Genomic DNA, 26457 nt, shown 5'->3' with positions numbered 1-26457 from the left:
CTCCCTCTCTCTCTGCCCCTCCCCTGCTTGAGTGCTCTCTCTCTCTCAAAATTAAACATTAAAAAATTTAAAAAAAATAAACTTTCCATTTTGTACAACTCCTTTGAGCATCCTATTATTTGTTAGATGGGATAGTGCCCAATTTGTGAATTCTTTAAAAAAGCCAATTTGATCTTTAAAATTTATTCAGTGGAACTTTTGTTACTGAACACTTGCAACTGAAGAATCTGAACTAATATGGAGTTGGAGGAAGCAGGATATCATGAAAACTGGCTCCACTGGTTGGGCAATATAAATTCCCACTAACACAGATAAATATTCTTGAGATAAATTCTTTATAAGTGAGCCCCAATTTGAGTACACTTGACTTCAAAAAGGAAAAAGATATCATCTCTTAATGGATACCCCTGATTGCCCTGTATGCCCAGTGAACTCATCCTAAAAGGCTTGTTTCTGATGGTGCCCCCTTTGCAGCCTTTCTTGACACTCCCAGGCAACTAAACCACTCTTCTGTGTCCTAAAAGCTGTTTATATATACTTCTTTTATAGCTCTCTTATTTACCTCTGAGTCTCTCCTCACAAGACAGTGAATTTTATGAAGGCAGAAATCATATACTAGTCATCTTCAAGTTGTTTTCTGACTGTTAATTCAATGCTGGGTATTTAATAAACATTTGTTAAATAACTAGGTAACTGAATATGGAGAATGATTTGAATTCTAAAATGATCCTCAATCTATAAAAGTTCTATTGCATTATCATGTGACACAATCTTCTGCCTCATTAGGAATGAGAACTAAATCATACAAACTACTAACAGTTGCCTCTAAGGAGGTAGGCTTTCAAAAGGCCTCCACTCTCTGTATTACATATTTCTACATTTGAATTTTTAGTAACAACTTTCAAAATTAGAAAAAAATTTTAAAAATATCAAATTTGAAAAAATCTAGTTTACTTATAAATTTCAAGGGACATGGCTACGATGTGCAGTGAGGAACATCTGTACAGCATCCCACATTCCTGATGGAGAGATGTGCTAGGGAGGAAAAACTTACCGCTTGGGACATGAGTGATTTCCAGTAACTATCAACGGTGGCAAATTTCCTGCCCTCTTCTGGCATCTGGGCTATGATGTCCTCTGAGCTGAAGATCGGTTCCAGGTACAGCCAGGTGGCTTGGCATTTCAACCAGGCCTCCAAAATTTCCTGCACACGAACCAGCTTTTCTTCCCATTTCTGTGAATTTAGCATTTCATATCTGAATCATTAACCTGCCACTCTGCAACACAGACCCATTGCCTGAACAAACTGGATGGATTTATTCATTCATTTGCTCATTCACTTGTTTAAGAAAGTACTTATTATTTGCCCCCAGTGTTCTGGTCATTACTCTAGGCAATGTGGATACAGCAATGAAAAAAACAAGAGTCCTTGCTTTCATGCAGTTTTCCCAATGGAATAATATTAATAGCAGCTATAATGCTTACTCTGTGACAAGCGATGGTCTGAGTGCTTTACATATATGAAACCAGTTTAATCCAACAGATTTATGAGGGAGATACTATTACAAATCTCACTTTACAGATGCAGAAATGGACATAGAACAGTTCAAGTAACTTTCCCAAGGTCACACAACAAGGTACAAAGCCAGAATTTGAACCCAGGCAGTCTGGCTCCAGAGTGGCCTTAGCTTATGCCACTTCCACAAACACTGAGGCAAGAAAGGAGCCTAAACCCCTACCCTTATGTAGTTTATATTCTAGATTACTCTAGCTCATAAAATACTTTACAAATGTATTTTTATTCAGTGCATTAAAATCATCTCATCTTCTCTTTTGGCAGACTACTGTAAAGGCTCAGAGTGCCATATGCTTACTTGGATGGTTATTGCTTTCAGTCTTGAGTTATGTATTTTTTCCAATCAGGAAAAAGTGAGCTTCTTTGTTAACTGAACTTAAAAATCTTCTCCCTCCTCCAGCAAACCCAGAGCTAATGAGACATCAAGAACCCTCAATCTCATTTCCTCTTACCCGGCATTCTGCTTCTATTGGTTTGATGAATGGGGAGCCACACATAGTCTGGGTCTTTATCACGTGATCATCAAGTAACAGCTGAATGTCATCAACCGCACACAAGATGCTTGTACCCTATGAATAAAGATTCCCCGACCGTTCAAAACCACAAGCCCTCCCTCCCCGCCCCCCACTTTTCATGCTGATCTCAAAGGCCCCACAGCTCAGATCTCCACCCAAGTGGGACAGAAATTTGTCTCACAGGACATGGAATTTCTATTCTCTTCCTTGAAAGTGTTCTTAAAGACATTTATTTTCTACCTCCTTTGCAGAAATCAAATATGGTCCCAGCCCAGACCTACAACTAGTAGCTGTTGGGGACTGGGTAGGGGAAGGGCATATTATTCTAGTCCCTTCTCTATGTTCCTACTTCCACTTGCTTTGCTGGTTCTCTCTCAGGTAGGATGAGCTGCTAATCTGACTGGTTGGACCTTGACCTGTGGTTCCCATACTGTGTGCCAAGGTACCCCTGGGTGCTGCAGCAAACTAGCAGCAATTAGTTGTGGTTACTTAAAAATGAAACACAAATGTTTTTTTCTTTCCATTTATATGGATTAAAAAAAACAGTTGTTGAAATGACACAAATACTTATTAAAGTTGTTTGAACCTTATTACTTCATAAACAAAGCTGTTAGGTGTTTCTTTCGGCCCGGGGAGGGGAACTATAAAAAAAAAAAAAGGTACCGAGACACAAAGGCGCCACACACAGAAAAAAGTTTGGGAACTTCTGCCTATACATTTACTGGGCCATATTTTACTAGGCGCTCAGGTTACTGTGCCTTGGAGGTCAGCCCCTGTGAATGGCACTCTTCTTCCTCCTGGGCCACTGTGGTGAGCAAGCTGATGAGGGTCTGCCCCTGTCTGGCAGGTCTGGCCTTTCTGGCTCTGTTTTCACTTCCTTCAAGCCCACATCTGGGTGGTTAAATTGGAGCTAGGATATATTCTCTCATGTACCTTCTACCAGTAGGTCTGCATCAGAAGGTGTGTCTAGCTCTTGATAAAGTGCTACTGTGACTCCCTTTTGCTGTCGATCCTTGTCTATAGTTGTGTCAGTCCCAAACCCTGAAGATGGGCCAGGTGCAACTGACCTGTTCCCAGGTTCCCCAGGTTCAACCTCTCACCCCAGCCCAACAGCCCCTAGCAGTATCCAATCCCATCAGGTGATGTAGCACCAAGCTACTGGCACTGTCAGTGGCACTGTCTTGCTGAGAGAGGCCCCAGTTCTCTTCCCTTACATTGGCTCAGCTATAGTTCCTATCCACGTGATCAAGGTGTCGCGACCATTCAAGTTAAAGCAGTGGAGAGTCACAAAAGATAACATGCAGCCTGGGGGACAGGGAGTTTCTTAATCTGTACTGCACGTTAGAATAAAAACCGGAGTGCTTGAAAAATACAGATTCTGTGGGTAAGAGGAGCCAGAAAGAATCAATTGCAGATTTTTTTTTTGAGATGCTCCAAGCATTGTTTACCCAGGTATGCTTCTGAGAGGCCTGGGGAGCCCTCCCTGGGAGATGCTAACTCAGCAGGCTTACTCAGTTTCTTTGCACTGAGAAAGCCTATAGCTCTCAATCAAAAGGCCTTTCTCATTTAAAAATGCACCCTTCCGGTGGGTGGGCTGGGGAGGAAGAATGACTGGCACGTGAAGGCAGATGGGAGGAAACAATCTAATGCACAGGATAGTGATTATAGACAAGACGGCAAGAAAAACTCCAAAGTTGCTAAGAAACTGGATCTTAATTGTTCCTACCACAAAAAAGAAATGATAATTATGTGACATAACAGGGCTGTTAGCTAACACTAGGGTGGTGATCATATTGCAATACATAAATGTATCAAATCAACACGTTTTACATCTCAAACTTACACAATGTTGCATGTCAATTATATCTCAATAAAAATAAATTAAAAAACAAGACGTTAGGGATCCCTCCTTCCCAAGTGCTGTTGCAATTCTGAATGACTCCCCTCTGTCACCTGCTACATAATCAAGGGGCTGCTGTCAGGGAGCTGGGCAGTTGGACTAACACTCACAGTGTCCCTGTACTTCACAAAGTTGAACGTCATGTTAACCCAGTCTAACTTCATTTTTTCCAGGTTTTTCTCCAGAGAGTATTCCTTACTGGCGGCTGCACCAATGGGCTCCAGTCTAGAGAGAACACAGCAATAGCAACAACAACAGGAGGAAGGAGGGCAGTGAAAACATGGCAGAGGAGTAATTTTGGTTCATCCTTAAGACAAATTCAAAATGCCCTTAATTTTACTAAAATGTTTAATAACACCCGGCTCTAAGATGTGCTGGTTACCTCCAGTGTTTTGCAGAGTTTCTTACCCTCAGCACCAGTGGCGTACAGGCTGTGTTATGGGCTGAATTGCATCCCCCCAAAAATCATGCGTTGAAGTCCTAAACCCCAGAATCTGAGAATGAGGGGTATCCCGTTTGGAGATAGGGTCTTTACTTTTATTTTTGAAGTTTATTTATTTGAGAAAGACAGGGGACATTGTGAGTGGAGGGAGGAGCGGAGGGGGGGGTGCGGAGAATCCCAAGCAGGCTCTGTGCTGCCAGCTGTGGAGAGCCCAACGTTGGGCTCAAACTCACGAAACCGTTGGATCATGATCTGGGCGAAATTAAGAGTCAGACGCTTAACCCACTGAGCCAACCCAGGTGCTCCAGAGATAGGGTCTTTAAAGAGGTAGTTTAGTTATGTATAGAGTTGCTGATCACTATATTGTACATCTGAAACTAATATAACACTAATATACTGGAATTAAAATCTTAAAAAAGAGATCAGTTAGAGACAGTTCCGTTAAAATGAGGTCATTAGGATGGGTTCTAATCCAATATGACTGGGGTCCTTACATGAAATTAAGACAGACACACACAGAGGTAAGACCATGTGAGGATACAGGGAGAAAGCAGTCTTCTGCAAACCAAAAAGAGAGTCCTCACAAGAAACCAATCCTGCCAATGCCTTGATCTTGGACCTCCAGCATCCAGAACTATGAGAAAATAAGTTTCTGTTGTTTATGCCACCCAGCCTAAGGTATTTGTTATAGCAGCCCTAGCAAACTAATACTAATTAACTCTGTTGGGAGAGGGGGCTGTCCTGTACATTGGAGGATGTTTAGTAGCATCCTTGGCATCTACTCAATAGATGCCAGTAGCAGACTCCCCCTGCTCCCACCTCTTGCCAGTTGTGGCAATAGAAAATGTCTCCAGATATTGTCAAATGTTTCCCAGTGGGGGTGGGGTGGATTGTCCCCAGTTGAGAACCATTCTTTCAAAGCCATTAAAATAAGACCCCCTTTTCTCTATTTTCATTTACTCCTTATTTCCCCCAGAATTATTATTGACTTCCTATTTAGATGTTAGAACTTCTATTAATTTACACGATGGCTTTGTTCCACTTCCTGTCCTTGTCTTTTTTTTTTTTTTTTAAACATAATCTGTATACCCAATATGGGGCTTGAATTCACAAACCCAAGATCAAGAGTCACATGCTCTACCAAGTGAGCCAGCCAGGAGCCCCTGCCCTACCTTTTTAATTTTAATGTTTACTTATTTTTGAGAGAGAGAGAGAGAGAGAGAACATGAGTGAGGGGCAGAGAGAGAGGGAGGCAGAATCTGAAGCAGACTCCAGGCTCTCAGTTGTCAGCACAGAGCCCAACACAGGGTCCATGATCTCATGGACCAAGAGATCATGACCTGGGTTGAAGTCGGACACCCAACCAACTGAGCCACGCAGGTGCCCATGTCCTTACCTTTTTAAAAATCACTGCTATTTTCCTGATATGCTGGGTTCACGTCCATAGCCCCTCTGTTCCACAGAAAAGGGGAAGACAAGTTCCTTTCTTCTTGCTTCCACATGGAGAGTTGGGGTCCTAAACTCGGGTGTGGCCTGGGAATTGGGAAGAACCAGGAAGCCAAGTTCTTGGAAGGAGAAGGAGGGATTATTCTTTCTGCCTCGGCACTTGTCTTTCATTGCAAGCTTGACTGGAGATGAGACTATCTGGTCTTTGCATATAGGCAACTGAAGCCCAGATGAAGCAAGTGATATCCCCAAAGCCTCAATTGCAGCCGGGCAGTGCTGGAACCAGGTCCAGACACTAGTTCCTCTGACTTCCAATCCAGTGTTTCTTCCTCCTCCACTATGTGCCTTTTCTCTTCTCCTTATCAGAAGGAGCAAGAGAATTGTCCACACGTGGTCAGCCAAATAGGGTCAACTAAACAGAGCTGAGAACCTTTGCTCAGCTTCCTTGAGGGTAGTGGATGAGGCCCATTCCAAAGAATGACTGATCAAGACTTCAGCAGCATGGTCATCATCCTAAACGTGGCCTTCTTGGGAGATGACAAAATGAGTGTGCATTTAGGGAATAATTAATAAAGGCAGGTGCCAGCCCAGGTGGGAGTGAGACAAAGAGGCTGTCTGCATGTCTGTGACCAAGTCACTCAACAGGCCGTAGTGGGTCTGCCTCTGCACATATCAGGGGTTGTTGGTATAATTAAATAAGATAAAATGTTTGCAACATGCTTTATGACTTATAATTATGCAAAATATTGCACAGGAGAAGCATTAATAAGTGTGGGCATCCCTGAAGTCCAGCAACAGTTGACCTTAACCAAATGTGCTAAAGGAGCCCACTAACAGTGTGATGTGACAAAGTTGCATTAACTATGGGATGATGGAGACCTGGGACTGCACACCTCATTAACAGGTTGTGGCTGAGAACTTAGACGTTAACTCAGCTCAGGTTATATGCCTTCCCTCATAACCCTCAACATGACTCTAATCGCCCAGCTACTATTCTTCTTCCCATTTTACAGATAAGGATACTGAGACATACAGAGGCAAACAACGTAGCCAAGGTGTCACCACTTCTGGGTTTGTCACAGTGGAGCCAGCTGGCACGGAAAGTGGCAGAGTTGCTGTGTGTTTGCTTGGTTTCCGTCTCCTTAGAGGAGTTTATTTTTTAGGCAGTACAGGGTAACAATACTTTAGGCTCTCGAATCAGCCAGTCTGGGCTCCAGTCTTGGTTCATTGAGTTACTAGCTGTGACCTCTGTCAAGTTACCTAAACACTCAGATCAACTTACTTCTTCATCTGTAAAATAGGAATAATAATAGTAGCTACAACATTAGGTTATAGTGATGGATAAGTTTGTTAATGTTTATTAAATGTTGGTGCAGCATAAATGTTCTATAGCTGGTCTTAGAAACATCTGTCTTATCGGGGAAAATGAAGCCTTTTCATGAAATAACCTACACCATTTCTGTGGGTTTTATTTCATAGCCAACAATCTCACTAATCTGTCTCTAGGCTTCCTCCTCACAAAGGGACTACAATGGTGGTATTAGGGGGTTGGGAATCAGAGCATTCAGATGGCAGAGAGATTTGGGGGCCTATCCCACAGGGATGGAGAAAGGGGTTCCAAACTCTGGCGTGCATCAGAATCACCTGGAGCAGTACTGCCCATTCTAAATAAAAGGTGGGTCACATGTCACTTTAAGGTTTCCAGTAGCCATATTTTGAAAATGTAAAAAGAAACAAGTGAAAAATTTTTTAATAATTTATTTAATTCAGTATATCAAAAATATTCATTTCAACATATAATCAATATTAAAACTCATTAGACATTTTGCTTTTTTTTCTTAATAAGTCTTTGAAACCCAGCCTCTATTTATATTTGCCTCACCTCTAATTCAGAATAGTTACATTTCAAGGGCTCAGTAGAATATGTGGCTGGTGGCTTCTGGACTGGACAGTGCTGATCCAAAAAGCCAGTTAAAGCATAGATTGCAGGGTCCACACCCAGAATTTCTCATTCAGCAGACTGGGGTGGGGCCCGAGAATATACAATTCTAATAGGTTCCCAGGTGATGCTGATGCAGCTGGTCTGGGGCCACACTCTGAGAAGCATGTGTCGAGTTAGACCTGAACCCAGCTGTCTGACAGGGACTCCGGTCCAGGCAATACAGTATCTCCCATCCCCTGCCCTGGAGGTGTGGACAGTCAAGGTCCAACGAGTCTCTGGGTCCTGAAAACAGCAATTCAAAGAACACAGTTTCTTGCACACAGACTCTAGGGGCATTTAGAGAAAAGGAGAAAGCAAGTGAAACATTCTCTCACTGGACCATGTTTCCCGGACTCTAAGAACTCAGAGAGCTGCTCCTGTTTATTGTTGGTTTTTTGTTCAAAAGAGGAAACTGGGGGCGCCTGGGTGGCTCGGTCGGTTGAGCATCCAACTTCCACTTGAGTCGTGATCTCACGGATCATGAGTTTGAGCCCTGCATTGGACTCTCTGCTGTCAGCACAGAGCCCACTTCGGATCCTCTGTCCCTCTCTTTCTGCCTCTCTCTCTCTCTCTCTCTCTCAGGAGGGAGGGAGGAGGGAAAGGAGAGTGGGAAGGAGGGAGGAAGGGAGGAAGAAACTGAAGCCCAGAAAAGATGGAACAGTTTTACCTGAAGTCACTGAGACCCGGGCTTGGAGCTCAGGTTCCAAGAGCTTTTTTGTTTGTTTTTTGTAATTTCCCTTTAAAATAAAATCTCTGACTCAATTTTCTAGTTATAATCCATCATCAACCCAGCAGCTGAAAGTGAGTTTCACCAGTAGCTAATCACCCAAGGTGGAGGTTATTAAAAATGCTTAAGTTACCCTGAACCATAAAGAGAAAAACAGCCTGAGGTCAGTCATATCCTGTAGGAACTTAGATACTTTGATGGAAAAGCTTCCTGAAGGAGAGAAGGAGTCTTACTTGTCAACAAATTTGCCGAATCCGTATTCCAGCATATTTGAAAGGCAAGTTGTTTCTGTGGGTTTTATTTCATAGCCGACGATCTCACTGATCTGCAGAAAAAAGAAGAAAACAAGTGTGTACTGTCCAAGGTAGCACTGGCCAGTAGGCTTTCCATGATGTTGTACTCTGCGTTGTCCCTTACAGTAGCCACCAGTCACATTTGGCCATTGAGCCCTGGAAATGTGGCTACTGTGATTGAGGAGCTGATTTTTTAAATCTACTTTTACTTAAAATTGAATAGCTGTGTACAGCTAGTGGCAAATGAATTGGATGGTGCAGGTCTAAAAATGTGGGAGGCTGCCTAGGGCCCGCACTGCATTCCATCTGGCTTACTGGGGGTCTCTACCCAGCAGCACTCGGTGGTCTTTGTGAGGACCAGTGGTGTCAACTTGTGAGCATCCTGGGGGTGCAACCGGATCTAGTTTGTTTTCGTGCTCCTAGTGCAAAGCCTGGTCCGTGACAGAAGCTTCAGTGTTTGCTGAGTAAAAGGAGGAAGTCATGAGTACACAGACCCCCTCCACACAAATTCTGTGGTCTGAGGATGCCGAGAAGGAAGAAATCCGCTCTGTCCAAATGTCTTCCTTTCCACCCCAGTGTGCTAACTTGTTGGAACAGTTCACAACTGTGCCCATTCCTTTGGTGTAAATACTACCCCACGCTTGTCTTTTAAGTGAAAATATCCCTGAAGAAGGTCTCACTTGAAATCTCTGATGGCTTTGAATACTTTTCTCAAAGACAGAGATCTGTGGGAGGATGAGGGTTACATGTGCTCAAGAGGAGGAGCAAGAAGACTGAAGGATAATGAGGCTCTGTAAGAAATCTCACCTACTGCCCAATTTTGTCTCTGTTCAACCCCAGGAGGACTACAGAATGTCAGAGCAGAAAGCAATGTGAGAGGTGCAGGCTGTTCTGTCCTACTTAGCCCTGTGTCCCCAGGGCCTGGCAGTCAGTAGGCGTCAATAAATATTTGCAGAGCAAAAGCATGAGTGAACCAGCTAATTCAAATGGCTTCCAATCTGGGTCCTGAGGACACCTGGAGGACCACTAGCATAGTGGAAATCAGAAGTAATAAACACTTATTGAGGGCTTACTATGAAGTAGGCACTGTTTTAAGACTTTTATACACTCATTTCATTCCCTCAATATGACGAGGAAGATACTAATGTACTATTACTCTTGTTTTACACATAAGGAAACTCAGACAAAGAAAATAAGTACCTTGTCCAAGACCATCCAACTAGTAAATGGCAGAATTGGGACTTGGACCCAGTTCTGCCTGAAAAGCTCTTCTTCATCACATCTAGTGGGGTTCTTAGGTCTTCTATGTACAGTTGTGAAGGTTATATACTGCATAACTCTAAAAAGTACAATTCACACTGTAGCACACACGAACAGCATTCCCTAGAGTTGTGGATTGCAGTCTGCACAACTTTCCTGGTGGCCCTGGACTTTGATTTATTCTCAATACCTGAATATATGGCTTAGAACACACACTATCTCTAGGATTAAATGACATAACTACATAAAGCATTTGGCATAGGACTTGGCCAACTCAGAGATTGGTAGTTTTATTTATTTATTATTAAAAATTTTTTTTCAACATTTATTTTTGATAGACAGAGCATGAGTGGGGGAGGGGCAGAGAGAGAGGGAGACACATAATCTGAAGCAAGCTCCAGGCTCTGAGTTGTCAGCACAGAGTCCTATGCAGGGCTTGAACTCACGAACAGAGAGATCATGACCTGAGCCAAAGTCAGATGCTTAACTGACTGAGCCACCCAAGCGCCTTATTTTTTTTTTTTTTGTAATTGCTTTTGTTAATTATAGAGACTAACAAAACATCTGGCTTTCTAATTCTAAGAGCTTGCAGCTGCCCTGTCTACTATGGAGCCACTAGCTTCTTGTGGCTATTGAGAACTTGAAATGTGACTGGCCCAAACTGAGATCCGCTCTAGGTGTAAAAGAATACCATGTTTCCAAGACTTAATATGAAAAATATGAGATCACATTAACATTTTTTTACATCGACTACCTATTGAAAAAATATTTGGAATATGTTTGGTTAAATGAAATGTAAATTTTTTTCATCTGTCACTGCTTTTAAAAAACATGGCTACTAGAAACTTTAACACTAGACATACGGCTTGTATTATTTTCATTGGGCAGCATGGTCCTAGAGGGCTAGCTTTAGTACACATCACCGTGATTTCTTCCTAAGTCAAATGTCACCCTGTTCCATCTTGTTTTAAATCACAGTAGCAACCCCTTTGCTGATATCAGTGCCCCAAATAAAGGGACTAGCCCTACCTGCTTAAGTTCTGGGAAATGGTCAGAAACCACAGCACAGCCACCCTATGACCCCAGAAGTTACATTTGGTAGCCTTGACAGCAAGAGGTGGTTTAGCCTTCAGAGCCCCCTGCCTGAGCCAGAACCTGTACAAATGGATCTCTTGAGTTAGGCATTTGGGCAGAGAATGGTTCCCCTAGGCCGGTGGCTGTCACTAGGGTGGCTTGTGGTTTGACCTAAAATGCAGGCAGGACAGGCCTCTGACTGTGGGCACCCCTTTAGGGGCTCATTATTCAGGAGCCACCTTCTTGGGGCTATATTCCACTCTTACCTACAGCTTACTGTCCCCTCTGACCTGATATTTCTTTCCCTATTTCCCCCATCTAGGCTGAGTCATAGACCTAGATTCCAATTCCCTCTCCCACCACTTACTAGTCACATGACAATTTACTTATTCTCTCCAAAGCCTCAGTTTTCTTATCTGTGGAGATGATCATCCCTACTTCAAAGGGTTGTTGAGAGGATAAAATGAGGGAATCCACACAAAGTATACAACACAGTGCCTAGTTCATAGTTGGTATGAACTATGTTTGAGCTATTACTGTTATTATTCTTCTAAGGAATTTTTTCCCATTCTGTCCATCTAAGTGATCTGTAAATGAGAATTATGAATGTCTAGGAATGGTTGGGATTTTTAAAGTGTCTACATGTGGGAATAGCATCATCAAAGGGAAAGGACCAGGTGGAGGAGATGGCTTTCCGAGTCTTCTGAGGGGTTTTTTAAAGGCCATTGATGAGGGCACTTTCTATAGTGCCATCTCCTGGAGAGACCTAGCACTACACCAAAGGCCACTTGTCTATCCAACCTCCCCAACCCTCCAAATGGGCCAATGTACTAGTCAGGCTAGGTCCATAGGGGCACCCTATGAGCACCAAGTGGGGGCAGGTGCTCCTGTGCAGCCCTCTCTGCTGGGACAGCCCAAGACCATAAGTCTCCTAAGAGGACCTCTCCCCTGCCCTCCTTTACACCCTTTACTTAGGTGTTGAGTTTCAAGGCTTTCTGGGAAACTGAAAGCAGTTCTTCTTTACAGAAAAATCCAGAATCTCTGACATATCAAGATCTTGGTCTTCCCAGAGAGATCAAAATGCTCTGAGCTCAGACTTCATTCTCTGGAAGGTAATGGGTGTGCTCTCAGATTAGGTCCTTCCAGAGACATGTCCTCAGTCTTGTGCATGTTTCCGAAAGAGGGAATTCTAGGCCAAGTCACAGAGAAATCTGCCTATGGAGAGGCAGTCTCAACTCCAACTCCCTGGTAGAGGACGTTTCAAGGCCATTTCTAGCCCTTGAATGTGATGATTATTTTAGAAACACAGTCAGTTTTCTTTTTTCTGCTTAGTGTTCACACCACACTTATCACCCTCACACTTAGTTGCTTATAAAAGTCCCAACTATTTTTAGAGGAGAATATTTATTATTCTCATTTATAGACTCAAAGGGCTGAAAGAAGAGTGAGGTATTATTTCCGAACATAGCCTGCTGGACGATGAAGCTCTACAATATCATTGGCCCAAGCAGGAATCATCTGGCATTGTCAAGAGGCCCCAGGAAAAGGCATGGCTTTCTCTTTTGTGTGTCCTTCATCAAGGGACAAACCCAGGCCCCTCTCACTGTAATTCAATGCCCTTATCATCCTTTAGGGTCCTGAGCAGCCACTTGCTTACAAAGCAGACTACAAGAGTCTTTCTAGCCACTGGCTGAAGCAATATTCAATCATCAATAATGGGATCTCCAAAGAAAGGGGTCAACCTGTTTATGTGGAGAGGCAGGCATTTCATCCTGTATCCTGCCTATTTCCTTCCTTTAAAAGACTTTCCCTCCCATTATTAACCCCTTGGCTTCAAGCAGATTTTCCTTTCAGAAAGGAGAGGCTTGACCCAGTAATGGTTCCTGCCTTCCAAAGGGCGACCAGGACCAGGTAGGCATAGGCATTGACTGGCTGGCTAGAGGTGGACAGTGACAGTCACCTGCTGCCAGTGCCGGTCTTTCATCCCTGGGTTGCAGGAAATGCTGAGGATAGGGATGTGTTGCTTGAATTTCTCAATCTTCATTTTCACATTCTCTGCTAACCGCCTGGGTGCAGGTACATCAGCTAGAGTCTTGGTCAATTTATATATCGTTCTCCACATATTCCCTACTTCCTCTGAGATTTCCTCAGCATTCAGCAAAAAGAGGGGTCCTGAAATAGAAATCATGAGAGAAGGATCAGACCACCAAGTAGATGTTAGTCATGGGTACACCTTTAATTCCCTGAATTTAGGATTCTGCCTATCTATGGTATGGATATGGGAACAAGCATAGGCTTTGGAGTGGGGTCTGGATCTAAAACCTCTCCTTAGCCAATGAAACACTGGGCATGTTTGTCTCAACTTTTCTAAGCCTCAACAGTATCACCTACGATACAGGGGTAATAACGGACACCTTGGCAAGTGACTGTAAGCAAGGTAAGTAAAGTGGTGAGCACAACATAACGCCTGCTGTGTAATGCAAGTGTAGTTATGGAATCAGTTGTAGCCCTGGCTGTAGATGCCGTTACAGAAGCAGTAAAAGGTGCTCCACAAATACTGTGAAATATTAACAACTGGAGGATGTGGGTGAACGAGGATATGGGAGTTCTTTGTATAGCTCTGGCAACTTTTGTGTAAGTTTGAAAGTATCGTAAAAAGATTCTTTTCAAAACAAAAATTGACCCCTCATTTAAAAAAAAAGTGTGCCAAAACATTAATTTCCTCCTCCTCCTTTTCTTCATAGGGATCCTATAGCATTTGGGTTTCACATTTGGTCAAAATCCTTCCACGCTGCTGCTTTCTTCCCCGTGGATATATCAAATCGGTGTTAACTCTTGTGTCATGATGTTGCTAATTTACTCAAAAACACTCTTATTTCATGGCTACCAAGACTAAATAAAGCTTCATTAATTTAACTTGTTTCATCAGCCCAACATTTGTGAGTTGAGTGATCAAAAATTAAAACTCTTTGGAGCACCTGGGTGGCTCAGTTAAGCATCTGACTTCAGCTCAGTCAGGTCATGATCTCACAGGTTGTGGGTTTAGGCCCTGCGTCAGACTCTGTGCTGATAGCTTGGAGCCTGGAGCCTGCTTCGGATTCTGCATCTCCCTCTCTCTCAGCCCTTCCCCTGCTCATGCTCTGTCTCTCTCTGTCTCTCAAAAATGAATAAACATTAGAAAAAAATTTTTTAAATTAAAACTTTTTGAATTGTACATAGTGTACAGGAAATATATAAAAATAATAATACACCATGTCCAATTGGGGTTTTTCATGGTAATGTGAGGCTTGTTTAATATTTGAAAATCAAACAATGTAATATACTCTATTAACAATCTAAAAAAAGAAAATCACATGATAGTACCAACAGATGTGGAAAAAGCATTTGAAAAAATTCAGTATCCATTTATGATAAAAACCTCTAAACCAACTAGAAATAGAAAGAAGCTTATCAGCTTGATAAAGGGCATCTATGAAAAACCTATACTACCACCATACTCTTGTATATTGGAAATATGTACGGCTTTTTACATGTCAATCATACTATATCAAAGTGATTTTAAAAAACAAAACCAGAGGTGCCTGGGTGGCTCAGTTAGTTAAGCTTCTGACTTCAGCTCAGGTCATGCTCTTGTGGTTCATGAATTCGAGCCCTGCATCAATCCCAACTTCAGATCCTCTGTCCTTCCTCTCTCTCTGTCCCTTCTCTGCTCATTCTCTCTCAAATGAATGTATGAATGAATGAATACATATATAAAATTTAAGGCTTTTCTATAAAAAAACAAAACAAAAAGGATAAAGAATAGAGAGAAAGAAAGAAAGAAAGAAAGATCCCTAACAGTTAATGGTGAAAGATGGAATACTTTTTCCCTAAGACAAAGCAAGAATTTTCACTCTCATAATTCCTTATCAACATCATACTTAAAATCCTAGACAGTACAATGAGGCATGAAAAAGAAAGAGGAGGTATACAGATTGGAAGAGAAGAAATAAAATGTCTTAGTTTCCTGATGACATGACTGTTTATACAGGTGATCCAAGAAATCTAAATAACAACAATAATGAAATCTTTGCTGGAGAGCAAAAACACTGTAACAGAAATGAGAATATATCTGATGGGTTCATTAGTAGACTAGACGCAGCTGAGGAAAGAATCTTTGAGTTTGAGAATATGTCACTAGAAACTTGCAAAGTTAAAAAGAAAATAAGATGGGGGAAGAAATGGAGCAGAAAGTCTAAGAACTGTGGGATAGCTACAAGATGTGTAACACACTGGTAATGGAAATACCAGAAGCAGCAGAGAAAGAAATGGAAAAAATATGTGAAGCATTAATGACTGAGAATTTCCTCCAAATTAATGTCAGACATCAAGCTACAGATCCAGGATAAATGCCAAAAATGACACTTAGGTATATGACATTCAAGCTGTAGAAAATCAAAGTTAAAGAAAAAACTTGAAAAATGCCAGTGGTGGTGGTGGGGGGGAGGGCAGGGGGAAACACCATACCTTTAGAGAAGCAAAAATAAGCCTTACATTCTACTTCTCCTCAGAAAACACACAAACAAGAAGAGAGTGGAATGAAGTATTAAAAGTATTGAGAGAGAAAAAAACCCAACCAACCTAAAATTCTCTATCCTGAGAAATTATCCTTCAGAAGTGAAGGAGCAACAAATGCTTTCTCAGACAGAGAGAAATTGAGGGAATTTGCCAGTAGGTACCTTGCAAGAAATGTTAAAAGAAGTTCTTCAGAAAGAAGGAAAAGTATTTGTCAGAAACACAGATTTACTTAAAGAAAGGAGGAGCATTAAGGAAAGGATAAGTGAAGGTAAAATAAATACTTTGATTTTTCTTATTCCTAGATGATCTAACAGTTTGTTCAAAATAATAAGAGCAACAATATATTTGATGATTACAGTTTATATACTGGTGTAATGAAGAACAGAAATGACACAGCAGATAGAAGGGAAGAATTAGGAACACTTTGCTTTTACAAGGTATTTTTGAAATGAAGTTATATATAAACTTTAAATATGGCCCAGCAATCTACTCCCAAGCATTTATCCCAGAAGAACAGAAACTTATGTTAACATAAAAACTCATGCATGAATGTTTATAGCAGCTATATTCACAACAGACTAAAACTGGAAACAGCCCAAATATCCACCAGTGGATAAATGGGTAAACAAACTGGTATATCCATGCAATGGAACACTACCTAGCATAAAAGGGAAGGACCTATGGATATATCCAAAAACTTGGATGAATCTCAAAGTAGTATGCTGTGTGAAAGAAGCACTCTCAAAAGGTCTCAAAAAGACAAAACTATAGTAATAATGAAGCTCAACAATGCCAGGTCTTCTGGCTGAGGGGAGAGTGTGACTACAAGGGGCAGTACAAGAAATTTTACTGAAATGATGAAACTTCTGCTCTCTGATCGTGGTGAATCTATACATGTGTTAACATTTATATACCAAAAAAGTCCTTTTGTTGTATATGAATTAAAAAAATTAAATGTAAAAAAATTAATTTTTTTTTTTTTATTTTTGAGAGAGACAGAGTGGGAGCAGGGGAGGGGCAGAGAGAGAGGGAGACACAGAATCCTAAGCAGGCTCCAGGCTATGAGGTGTCAGCATAGAGCCTGATGCAGGGCTTGAAGTCACGAATGTGAGATCATGATGTGAGCCAAAGTCAGACTCTTAACCGAACTAAGTGCCCCTAAGTGTAAAAAAATTTTAATACAGTATCTCTTTCTAATAAAAAGACTTGGTCAACTATAAATATTTCTCTGACACCATAAAAATTTTCTATCTTAAACCAATGAAAAGCATCATGTTTAAAGGTGACACTCTGCAAGAATTCCCATGAAAATCAGGAAGAAGACAGAGATGCCCATTATTACCACTGTTTATTTTGGAAGTGCTGGTCAACACAGAACAGTGAATAAATAAAGGGGTATGAAAATAAATAAAGAAGGTAAAATATATTGTTTAGATATGACTGATAACCTGGAAAGTTTAAGAGCATCAGTGAAAATACAAGTTTTTTAAATGAAAAAGAAAATGCCAATTTAAACATAAAATCAACAGAGGTGCCTGGGTGGCTCAGTCGGTTATAAGCTTCTGACTTTGGCTCAGGTCATGATCTTGCGGTTCATGGGTTCAAGCCCCACTTGTGTGTCAGCTGTGCTGACAGCTCAGAGCCTGGAGCCTGCTTCGGATTCTGTGTCTCCCTAGGTCTCTGCCCCTCCCCTGCTCGCGTTCTCTTTTTCTCAAGTAAACATTAAAAAAAATTTTTTTAATGAAAAATAAACATTAAATCAACAAAACTAAATTAAACAAACAAACAAATAAATAAAATAAATCAGCAAAATTTTTCAAAGCTATTATTTCCCAGGTTCATTGAGGGTGTGAAGAATGGGCACTCAAGTGCTGCTAGAAGGGTAATAAAACATAACTTTTCTGGAAGACCATAACAATATCATCATCATCAACAACCAGTTTTTAAAATCCTAGTAATTTTCATTACAAAAGCTTTGATCTAGCCATTTCACTTTCAGCAATTTATCCTAAGAAAACGATCAAAATTGCATCCAGAAAACTGGTGCAAAGATGCTCATCACAGTTGTGCTTGAAATAACTGCGGCACTGGAAACTGAAGGCTCACCTCGAAGGGTCCCTGTGTTTGTCCTCTGCTCTTATGTCCTCTCCCCAGGTGACATCATTCATGCCTTTTACTTGTAATCTATACTCAATCATTCCCCAATATAAATCACCCCCCACCAAACCTATAACTTAACTTCAGGCTGATTTTCTCAAATGTTAGTTAATGTTCCCATTTGGATGTTTGCAGACACCTTAAACCCAGTATATTCAAATTGATGTGTCTTTTTTCCCAACAAATTTGTCACTTCTCTCGTTCAGTGATGGCAATATCCACCAAACTGCCTGGGCTAATAATCTGGAAATCACTCCAGTTTCTCCCCTCTCCCTCCTTGCCCCTTGCCCCTTTGAGATCAATCATTAAGTCCTGTTGACTCTACCTTAATTTCTCTCTAGCCTACAGGATCTAAAGAAAAAGGAGTAGTTTACAGTTATCTGTGGCACTCTGGCCTTTCTTGAAGCAGCACAGTAGTGCAACTGCCATCTTATTCTCCTCTCACCTGCCTCTCCACAATCCACAGCTCTGGGTGGCTGCGCCTTCCATTCTACCCTAGCAAAAGGTCTTGGCTCTTCAATCCCCACTTCCCATCATTATCACATTGGAAAAATTCGACTGTGTGGCTGCGTCTAGAGTATAAGAATATGATAAAAAGTCCAGCCTGAAGCTAAAGTCCAAACCCTATTCTAGAACTGGCTAGGTTGGATCCACTATCTCATCCCTACCCTGTCCCAGTAGAGTGAGCCTGCAACATACCGTTCATCCACTCCTCTGACTTGATGCTAAACTCGTACGTTGTCAGCCACAGCTGCTCATAAGGCCCTTTGTTGGTCAACACGGTTTGCAGGAGAGGGAAGGTACTCTTCTCCTTTTCCAACAGATCCTCTTCCTTATTGATCAACTGCAGGGCAAAAGGGGATGCTGTTTATTGGGTGGCTGGTTTTCTGAACCCTGGAAGCCACCATGGCAAATTCCTCAGTGCTTTGAACACCAAGTTGAGGAAGATGCTTGTTCATCTAGAGAGCGAGAGAGAAAAATAAGGCATGGACTCAAGTAAGACGGTCCCTCTGCTACCTCTGAGGGCCACGACAGCTAAGATCTAGCTGGATGAAACCCTGGGATCATTTGCCACTTGCTCCATCATCTTTGATCCTACTCTACCATATCCACGTCCCCATTTTCACAATTTTCTTATGTACGTTAGCTGTCTACATGATATTGCCTTCTTATGTGGACTTACCTCAAAGATAAGGACTTTAATCGTTAGAGAACTTATTTGCTGACCTTCAGGGAAATTGCCTTAGCTTCTCTATGCCTTAGTTCTCCCATTTTAAATAGAGATAAATAGGGACAGTAACAATGCCTACCCCAAAGGTTTGTTATGGGTGTTAAGTGATATATTGCATATGCAGCCCTTTGTATACTGTTGAGCACATAATAAATACTCAAAATACGTGAGCAATTATTCTACTGTAATTTCTTCTTTGTGCACTCAGCAACTAACAAAAAAGCTGGTATAATGTAGGGATGTAGAAAAAGGTAGCTGAAAGCACCAATGAAAGAAGTGGTCAACCAACCAATCAACAGTATCTACCTGACAGGTGATGTTAGGAAAATGCAAAACCAAGAAACAGAATGAAGAGAGCAGGACAGAGTTATAAGTCTCCAACCCAGACCCCTAGACCCCAAACCTCAAATTCCACCAGTGCTTGATCTAGGTTCTTTGAAAGCTCGTGAAGCTTTTCAACATTGTTCTTCATTTCTTCTGTAGTCATCACTTCACGTTTCCTAAACCCTTCCAGTTCCTTGCTGTATCCCTCAAGTTTCGACTCAAATTCTGAGCACCTATAAAAGCAAAGGACATCCCAATCACATCTGGACTTTCCAATTTGATTTTCAGAGTATCAGCATTGCTCACTCATATTCAAGCCTGGGGAGAATCTGATATGATGTATGATATAATACAATATATTAACTTATGATCCTACCTCTCAGAGATGCCTGGAAATGGTTAAACATTTCCAGATGTTTTCCTGTATCGGTAAATACATGTGTGTGCACATATATGAAATCTATATACTATATACATATATATATAAAATGTATGTATACACATATTATTGTTATCCATTAGATATTTATTATTGAGGGCTTAATGCATTCCAAGGACTGCTCTAGGCATCAGGGACATATTTTTGATGTACACTAGCCTCATGGAGCTTGCATTTTAGTTTGAGGAGACCTAGACAAGAAATACACATGGATGGATGGGTGGGTGGGTGGAGAGATGGATGGATAAATTCACACATAAAGATAAAATGTTGTGTTTCTGATGGTGATAAATACTTTGAAGAAAATAAAACAGGGAAGAGTGCCTTGTGGATGGAAGTACAAGGCTACTCCAGCTAGAATGATCAGGGAAGACCTTTTAGCAACAAAGCAGGTCACAGATTTATTTTTCCCTTTTTCTAACAAGGTAGATTATATTATATAGTGTTGAGTTATAATTGCTTAGCACATTATAGTTTCCAAAGTATTTTCATGGCCATAATAAATACATAGGCATATATTTCATATAATACAGTCACTAGTAAATAGTAGGCACTCGGTAAACTAGGTTGAGTAAATGAGTTGTATTTGTGGGACCACCTGGAGTCTAAGAGAGGATAATTTAGGGATTTCAAGATGGTGGACTGGTCAGAATTCTGGCATGAAATGGAACTTACTCCAATGTCCGCAGAGAGAGGCTTTAATGAAGAGACTACCTACAGAGGTGAAATATGGGTAGCCTTACAGGGAAGCCACTATGACCCCTTGGGCCAAGGGAACAATGGGAACTGAGATGGCGACAGCAAATGGAGAAAAATTAGCACCAAAGCCAAAAATTAATGTGGGCTGGGAAAACAGGTCAAGTCTCTTAGAGAGGGAATGGGGTTGCTTTCACAGACAACAAATGAATCAATGAATATTGCTCAGCCCTCCTCACACATCGTTCTCAGCACTAATGCAAGAATGATGGACGTGAGTTTTAAGAGTTCACCAAAGAGAAGGCTGGACCCAGGGCTATGGGGTTCTCCTAGAGGTGCTCTTGTGCTGAATCCGCTGTTGAGAGCTCAGGAACCAGTCATGCCATCAGGCTAAGAGTTGCCCCTCCAATAGTGTTCTCCTCTCACCATAAATGACAGTTCACATTTCTCCCAGAGCCACCCGTCACTCCTCTGAACTTTAACAGCATTTGCTGCCTCTGAATAGTCTTAGAGCACTGAGAGTATGCTTGCAAGGCTGTGGTCTGGGGATTTTTTCCCCAAAGAAGTCATTGTTCAAAGGATGAAGGAAGCAGATGGTTTCTGAATACCTACCATGTGCTGGGTACCACTCAGGCACAATATCACATCGTCTCATTTCATCCCTCTGCACAATGATACGTCTCAGGAAATGAGATGATCTGAGATGGACTCTGTTATCCCATTTTCTGGATGAGGACACTAAGGCTCAAAAAGATAAACTTGCTCCTGTTCACGAACCTGCAAATCAGTTCCATGGTGGAGGCTGCGCATAAGGGGCCATGGGGTAAATGGGAACTCTGTACTTTCTCACTTTTGTTGTGAATTTTAAAACTGCTCCAAGAAATAAAGTTTATTAATTAAAAATTTTCAGTACCACCTACTGGGCTAGTTCTAGGTTCTGAGGACAGTATTCATTTAGGTAGAGAGAAAAGGCCACTGGAAGAAAAAATTGTGTGCACGTTTTCTCCTTCAGCCCAAACTCCCATTCTATGTAGAAATTTCTTTTATCTACATTTTTCCTTCCTTCTAAGTATTTTCAGGGACTGTAGGACCTAAGGTTGGGCAGTGGGCACTTCACACGTGAAGGGGATAGTAACTGGTATGACCACAGTTCACAAACCAAGTGTTAGAAGCTGGGATGGGTATGTGTGCCTGCGTGCATGTCTTTGCCCTGTATGTGGCACTTGGCCCGCTTCACTCAATATTGTTTGATTTTTCAGTATGCCTATATTTTCTCTGCCTCTGGATTAAAATCTTTATTTAGCAGCCAAACACACTTACATGTCTAGAATACAGCACAGCCCATAGTAAAAATCCTTAATAAATACTGGTTGAAATTGACAAATAATGAATGAATAAATGATACAGCCACATTAGCATTGAACAAGACCAGCTGCAAAATAGGCAATTTCTCAGCCTCCTACCATGCCTCTATTATCCCTGTCTTGATAACTCAGAGATCTGTGGTCTCCAATGTAAGGCTGACAATTTTGCTATTATTATTGTGAGGCCATTATTACATGCCACTATTTTTGTCTTTTTCTCTCTGTACCACCAAATTCCAATTGTTCAAAGCAGGGAGAGAAGGCATTGGCAGGGTCACCACAGTGAAGCAGGCTTAAAGAGAACATCCCTCAGTGGGAAACAAAAGGAAATTTCTTCTCCACCATTTGTCTTCAGCCTTCGCCCACGCATTCCTGTGGGGGGTGGGGGGGCTCTAGGCAGAACCAGAAACATGCAGTGTGTTACAAAGCTGGGTATCATTTCTGAAATAACCTCAGACTCTCCTTGTACCTTTTAATGAGGTCCATCTCAGCCTGATCTCTCTTGCTAAGGAGCAAGTTTCGGCTGTTTTCAAAGATATCTTCAATCTGGTCTGGCCAGAGGAAAAGAGTGCTGTTCAGTTTGATGTCCTCTTCTGCAAAACACATACAGTCTGCTCCAGGACACTGTTCAGCATAGGTCAGCATTCAGGGAATTAATTCAGCAGAACAAGAAGTCAACAGAAGTGGGTGTGGGGGTGGCAATGAATGGATGGGCCCATTATGGATGAATGATAGCCAATGTTTATGGAGCACTTACCAAGTGCCAAGCTAGAAGGGCAACAGTATTATCATCCTTGTTCTTACAGATGGGAAACAAAGTTTAGCCAAGTAATCAAGGTCACACCACTAGAAGGCAGCAGAGACGATTTCAAACCCAGGTCTAACCAACTCTAAAGCTAATGTTCTAACCATTAGGCTTCATTGCTTTCCCAGGGTGCGTCTGAGTAGAGTAGAAACTTGGGCTGAAGTTCCATTTCTTTAAATTGTCACCTCATCTGAGTCTCAGTCTCCCTTCTAGTTAAATGTCAGTAATAAAATCAGTATCACTCTAAGGCTCAGGTCAGCTGAAATGTCCTGGGCTCTCTCTGTACCCTGAAGAACGTAGGAAGCAGAGGTCCAGTGTGTGTTCACATGGTCAAGGGCACAGCTCATGAATGTGCAGGGGGATGGTTAGGGCAACCCGTCTCTCAGTCCCAGTACCCATCTCTCCCTCCCATCACTCTTTCCCCCAAATACCATGAACACCAGGTAAATTCACAGGTATTTCCAGATGGAAGGAGGATCTGAAAACTTGGCTTGTGGAGAGTGTATCAGTTTTTCCTTCAGAACCTGGTCCTTACAAAACTCTAACTTGGCCCAACAAGCCTTGAAAGGGCTCTGGCCATTTCTTTCCTTTAAAGATACTCAGGAGCATGAAGGAAAGTGCCCTGGCCTCTCCTCAAAGGTGAAATTGTATTAAGATTATAGATAACTGAAATCTATCCATTTATAAAAGAACTCTGCATTTGGAAGTGATTTTTTCCAGAAACCAGACACAAGATACCAGGACAGGCATCTAAGAACTCAAGTCCCTACATAGTTCTTCTTTTAGTCTAACAATAAGAAATCCCTTTGTTTGATTCAAATTCCTGAGGATAAGACCATGGAATTGGTGCCTCTAACGTATAAGCACACTTGAAAAGCAGCACTCCCAATATTGACGTTTAGAGGTAGGACTGCCGACTCTCCTTCCTGACTCCTTACCTCTAAAAATATAAATATACATGTACGTTTGCACATAAATCTATATGTCATTGGACTTACGGGGCAAGTCTGCATAGTCCATCAGGAACTCTAGCCGTTCACTTGCATCTCTAAGTTGCCTCCGGAGTTTGAACACCGTGACATCACTGGATTTCTTTAAGAATTCAATGAGGAATACCAGCTCCTCAGTGTTGGCAGGAATTTCACTGACTTTGTCTGCAATGGTGCTGTACTGATTGCAAATGCTACAGGGAGAGGAACAGCCATCATCATCTCTACCATCTAAAATCACTTTAAGATGTTTATGCTAAACAGGTATAATTCTCATCTGGAGACTAGAACAATGGTTTCCAACTTTTCTCTACCTGCAGATCTGTGATAGGTAATATTCATGTGCACACCACACCTCAAGAATACAAACAATAATAAAGGAAATAACATCTCATAGGTTTTAAGCCCTTTACTACGTGCCATGCCCTATTCTAATCAGTGAATATATATATACACATATATGTATATATTATGTATACATACATAATATATACATAATATATACATATATGTGTGTGTATATATATATACACACACGAGATATATATATATATATATATATATATATATATATATGTATATATTAAACTTCACAACAATTCTAAGGGGTAGGGACTGTTATTATCAACATTTTATAATGGAAGAAAGTAAGGCTGAGTAACTCTGTCCAAAGCAACATGCTGTGGAGGTGTCAGGGACAAGATGTGACCCTGGCTCAAACGATTCCAAAGCTTGTACTCTTAACAGATATGCCATGGGTAGAATCCAGATTTAGACCCAAACAACAAGAATACCACCACCACCACCAGCAATAGCAATTCCTTGAATTTTACGCTGAAGTAGAACACTAAACTAATGGTAATCACTACTGTTTATAGTATGTCAGCAAGTTTATCCTCATGTGCTAGAGGTAGTTCCTGGTTGGCAAAGAGAAAGTGACATTCAACCACTGGGACCACTAGACCTAACTGCCTGCTTCCCAAACACAAGACTATGAGAAAGGACGCTATCTTTTTTTTTTTTTTCAAAGTTTATTTATTTTGAGAGAGAGAGAGAGAGCGAGCAGGGGAAGGGCAGAAAGAGAGAGGGAGAGAACCCCAAGCAGGCTCTCACAAACTGAGATGACCTGAGCAGAAACCAAGAGGCAAGTGCTTAACCTACTGAGCCACCCAGGTGCCCCAAGAAAGGATGCTATTTAAGGATAATTTGAATGTCTCTAACTTATGCAAAAGCCAGCAATGACCATCATCAGTATTTTAATTATAATTAGGAACAAACTACCTGTAATACATCCATGCCTAGCACATAGTAGCCCTTAAGAAATGCTAGCAATAGCTATCATAATTTTTATTAGTAATTGATTATTACATGTTGACATTCATGCATTATAAAAACCACTCGTTCCAATATTTTCAGTCCTCAATATTCTTTCTTTTGTTGTTTCTGTCTTTTCAATTGAAGTATAGTTGACACTCAATATTCCTTCTTAATGTATAGAGACCCCTCCATAGTGAAGCTAATTACATCAAACTGAAGAAAAAATGATTAAAACATCTTTGCAGACACTTCCAGGATCTTAAAAATGAATTTCTACACAATTTAGAAACTTTCTGCAGAGAAAAATTATCTACTGTACTACATAGGCTCAATATTACATAGTATTTTCCACTTCTTGGACTCAGAGCTACATTACACGTCCCAGACTCCTTTGCATTTTTAGTCGGGTATTCTAACAGTAAGCTTGGGCTACCATAACAAAACATCACATACTGGATGGCTTAAAAAACAGGAAATTATTCTCTCACAGTTCTTAGAGGCTGGGAAGTCCAAGGTCAAAGTACCGACAAATTTGGTTCCTAGTGAAGGCTTTCTTTCTGGTTTGCAGACAGCTGCCTTCTCACTGTGTCCTCATGTGGGGAGAGGGGGAAAGAGCTCTGGTGCCTCCTCCTCTTCCTACAAGGGCAACAGCCCTATCGGATTAGGATCCCATCCTTATGACCTCATTTAACCTCATCATCTCCTTCAAGGCCTAGGCTTCAAATACAGCCACACACTGGGCACTAGTGTTTTTGCTACAGGCTGAATGTTTGTGTGCCCCCAAAATCCTTATGTTAAAACCTATTCTCTAATGTGATGGTATTTGGAGGTGGCCTTTGGAAGGTAAATAGGTCATGAGAGCTATGCCCTCATATATGGGTTTAGTGCTCTTATAAGAAAGACCCCAGATGGTTGGTCTCCCAGCCTCTTAGCATCTTTCCCTCTTCTGGGAACTACACCCTAAGTCTTGGGGTACCCCCACCCCAAATTCACATGGTTCACATAGGGCAGACATCTACCCCAGAGATGGGACTGCCACCCGATCTAAGCCATCTTCTTCACCATGGCATTTGGTTCAGTGCTGCACAAAAGACCCAAGTCAAGCTAGTGTCACACAGGCCAGGACTTTTTGAGGTAACTGGAAAGACAGAAATCACTGACCCCTCTGGATGAGAATCAGGGAGGATGTAAGCCTTGAACTGCTGGGCCCACAAACGGGAGAAACCCTGAGAGAGAATGAAAGCCCAGTAGAGGGAGAGAGACTGCATCCTAATTGTAGTGTTGATGGCCTGAAGCTAGCAATTCCTCAACTTTTCAACACGTGAGACCCAAATTACCGTTTCCACTTTGGCCAACCTGTCTGG

At 41.6% G+C, this 26457-nt stretch overlaps 1 protein-coding gene across 2 annotated transcripts in view; it reads right to left on the bottom strand.

Annotated features, from left to right (window-relative positions):
• Nucleotides 1-26457, bottom strand: part of DNAH3 (dynein axonemal heavy chain 3) — a 169565-nt gene that overhangs the window by 108172 nt on the left and 34936 nt on the right. For both annotated transcript variants that reach the window (XR_006708093.1, XM_045460406.1), the window contains exons 15-23: nucleotides 23786-23970; nucleotides 22452-22575; nucleotides 19563-19716; nucleotides 18628-18772; nucleotides 13175-13386; nucleotides 8821-8912; nucleotides 4102-4216; nucleotides 2029-2145; nucleotides 1055-1234 (exon numbers count right to left, since the gene is read on the bottom strand). Coding sequence is in view for 1 of the 2 variants with exons in the window: in XM_045460406.1 (XP_045316362.1) it covers nucleotides 1055-1234; nucleotides 2029-2145; nucleotides 4102-4216; nucleotides 8821-8912; nucleotides 13175-13386; nucleotides 18628-18772; nucleotides 19563-19716; nucleotides 22452-22575; nucleotides 23786-23970 (1324 nt within the window). In the remaining variant the exon portion in view is untranslated. The remainder of the gene's footprint in view (nucleotides 1-1054; nucleotides 1235-2028; nucleotides 2146-4101; nucleotides 4217-8820; nucleotides 8913-13174; nucleotides 13387-18627; nucleotides 18773-19562; nucleotides 19717-22451; nucleotides 22576-23785; nucleotides 23971-26457) is intronic.

Source organism: Leopardus geoffroyi, chromosome E3 (genome assembly GCF_018350155.1).
Source record: "Leopardus geoffroyi isolate Oge1 chromosome E3, O.geoffroyi_Oge1_pat1.0, whole genome shotgun sequence".
NCBI classification, from domain to species: Eukaryota; Metazoa; Chordata; class Mammalia; order Carnivora; family Felidae; genus Leopardus; species Leopardus geoffroyi.
The sequence above is the reverse complement of the archived record's forward strand: the minus strand, read 5'-3'. Positions and strand labels throughout refer to the sequence as shown.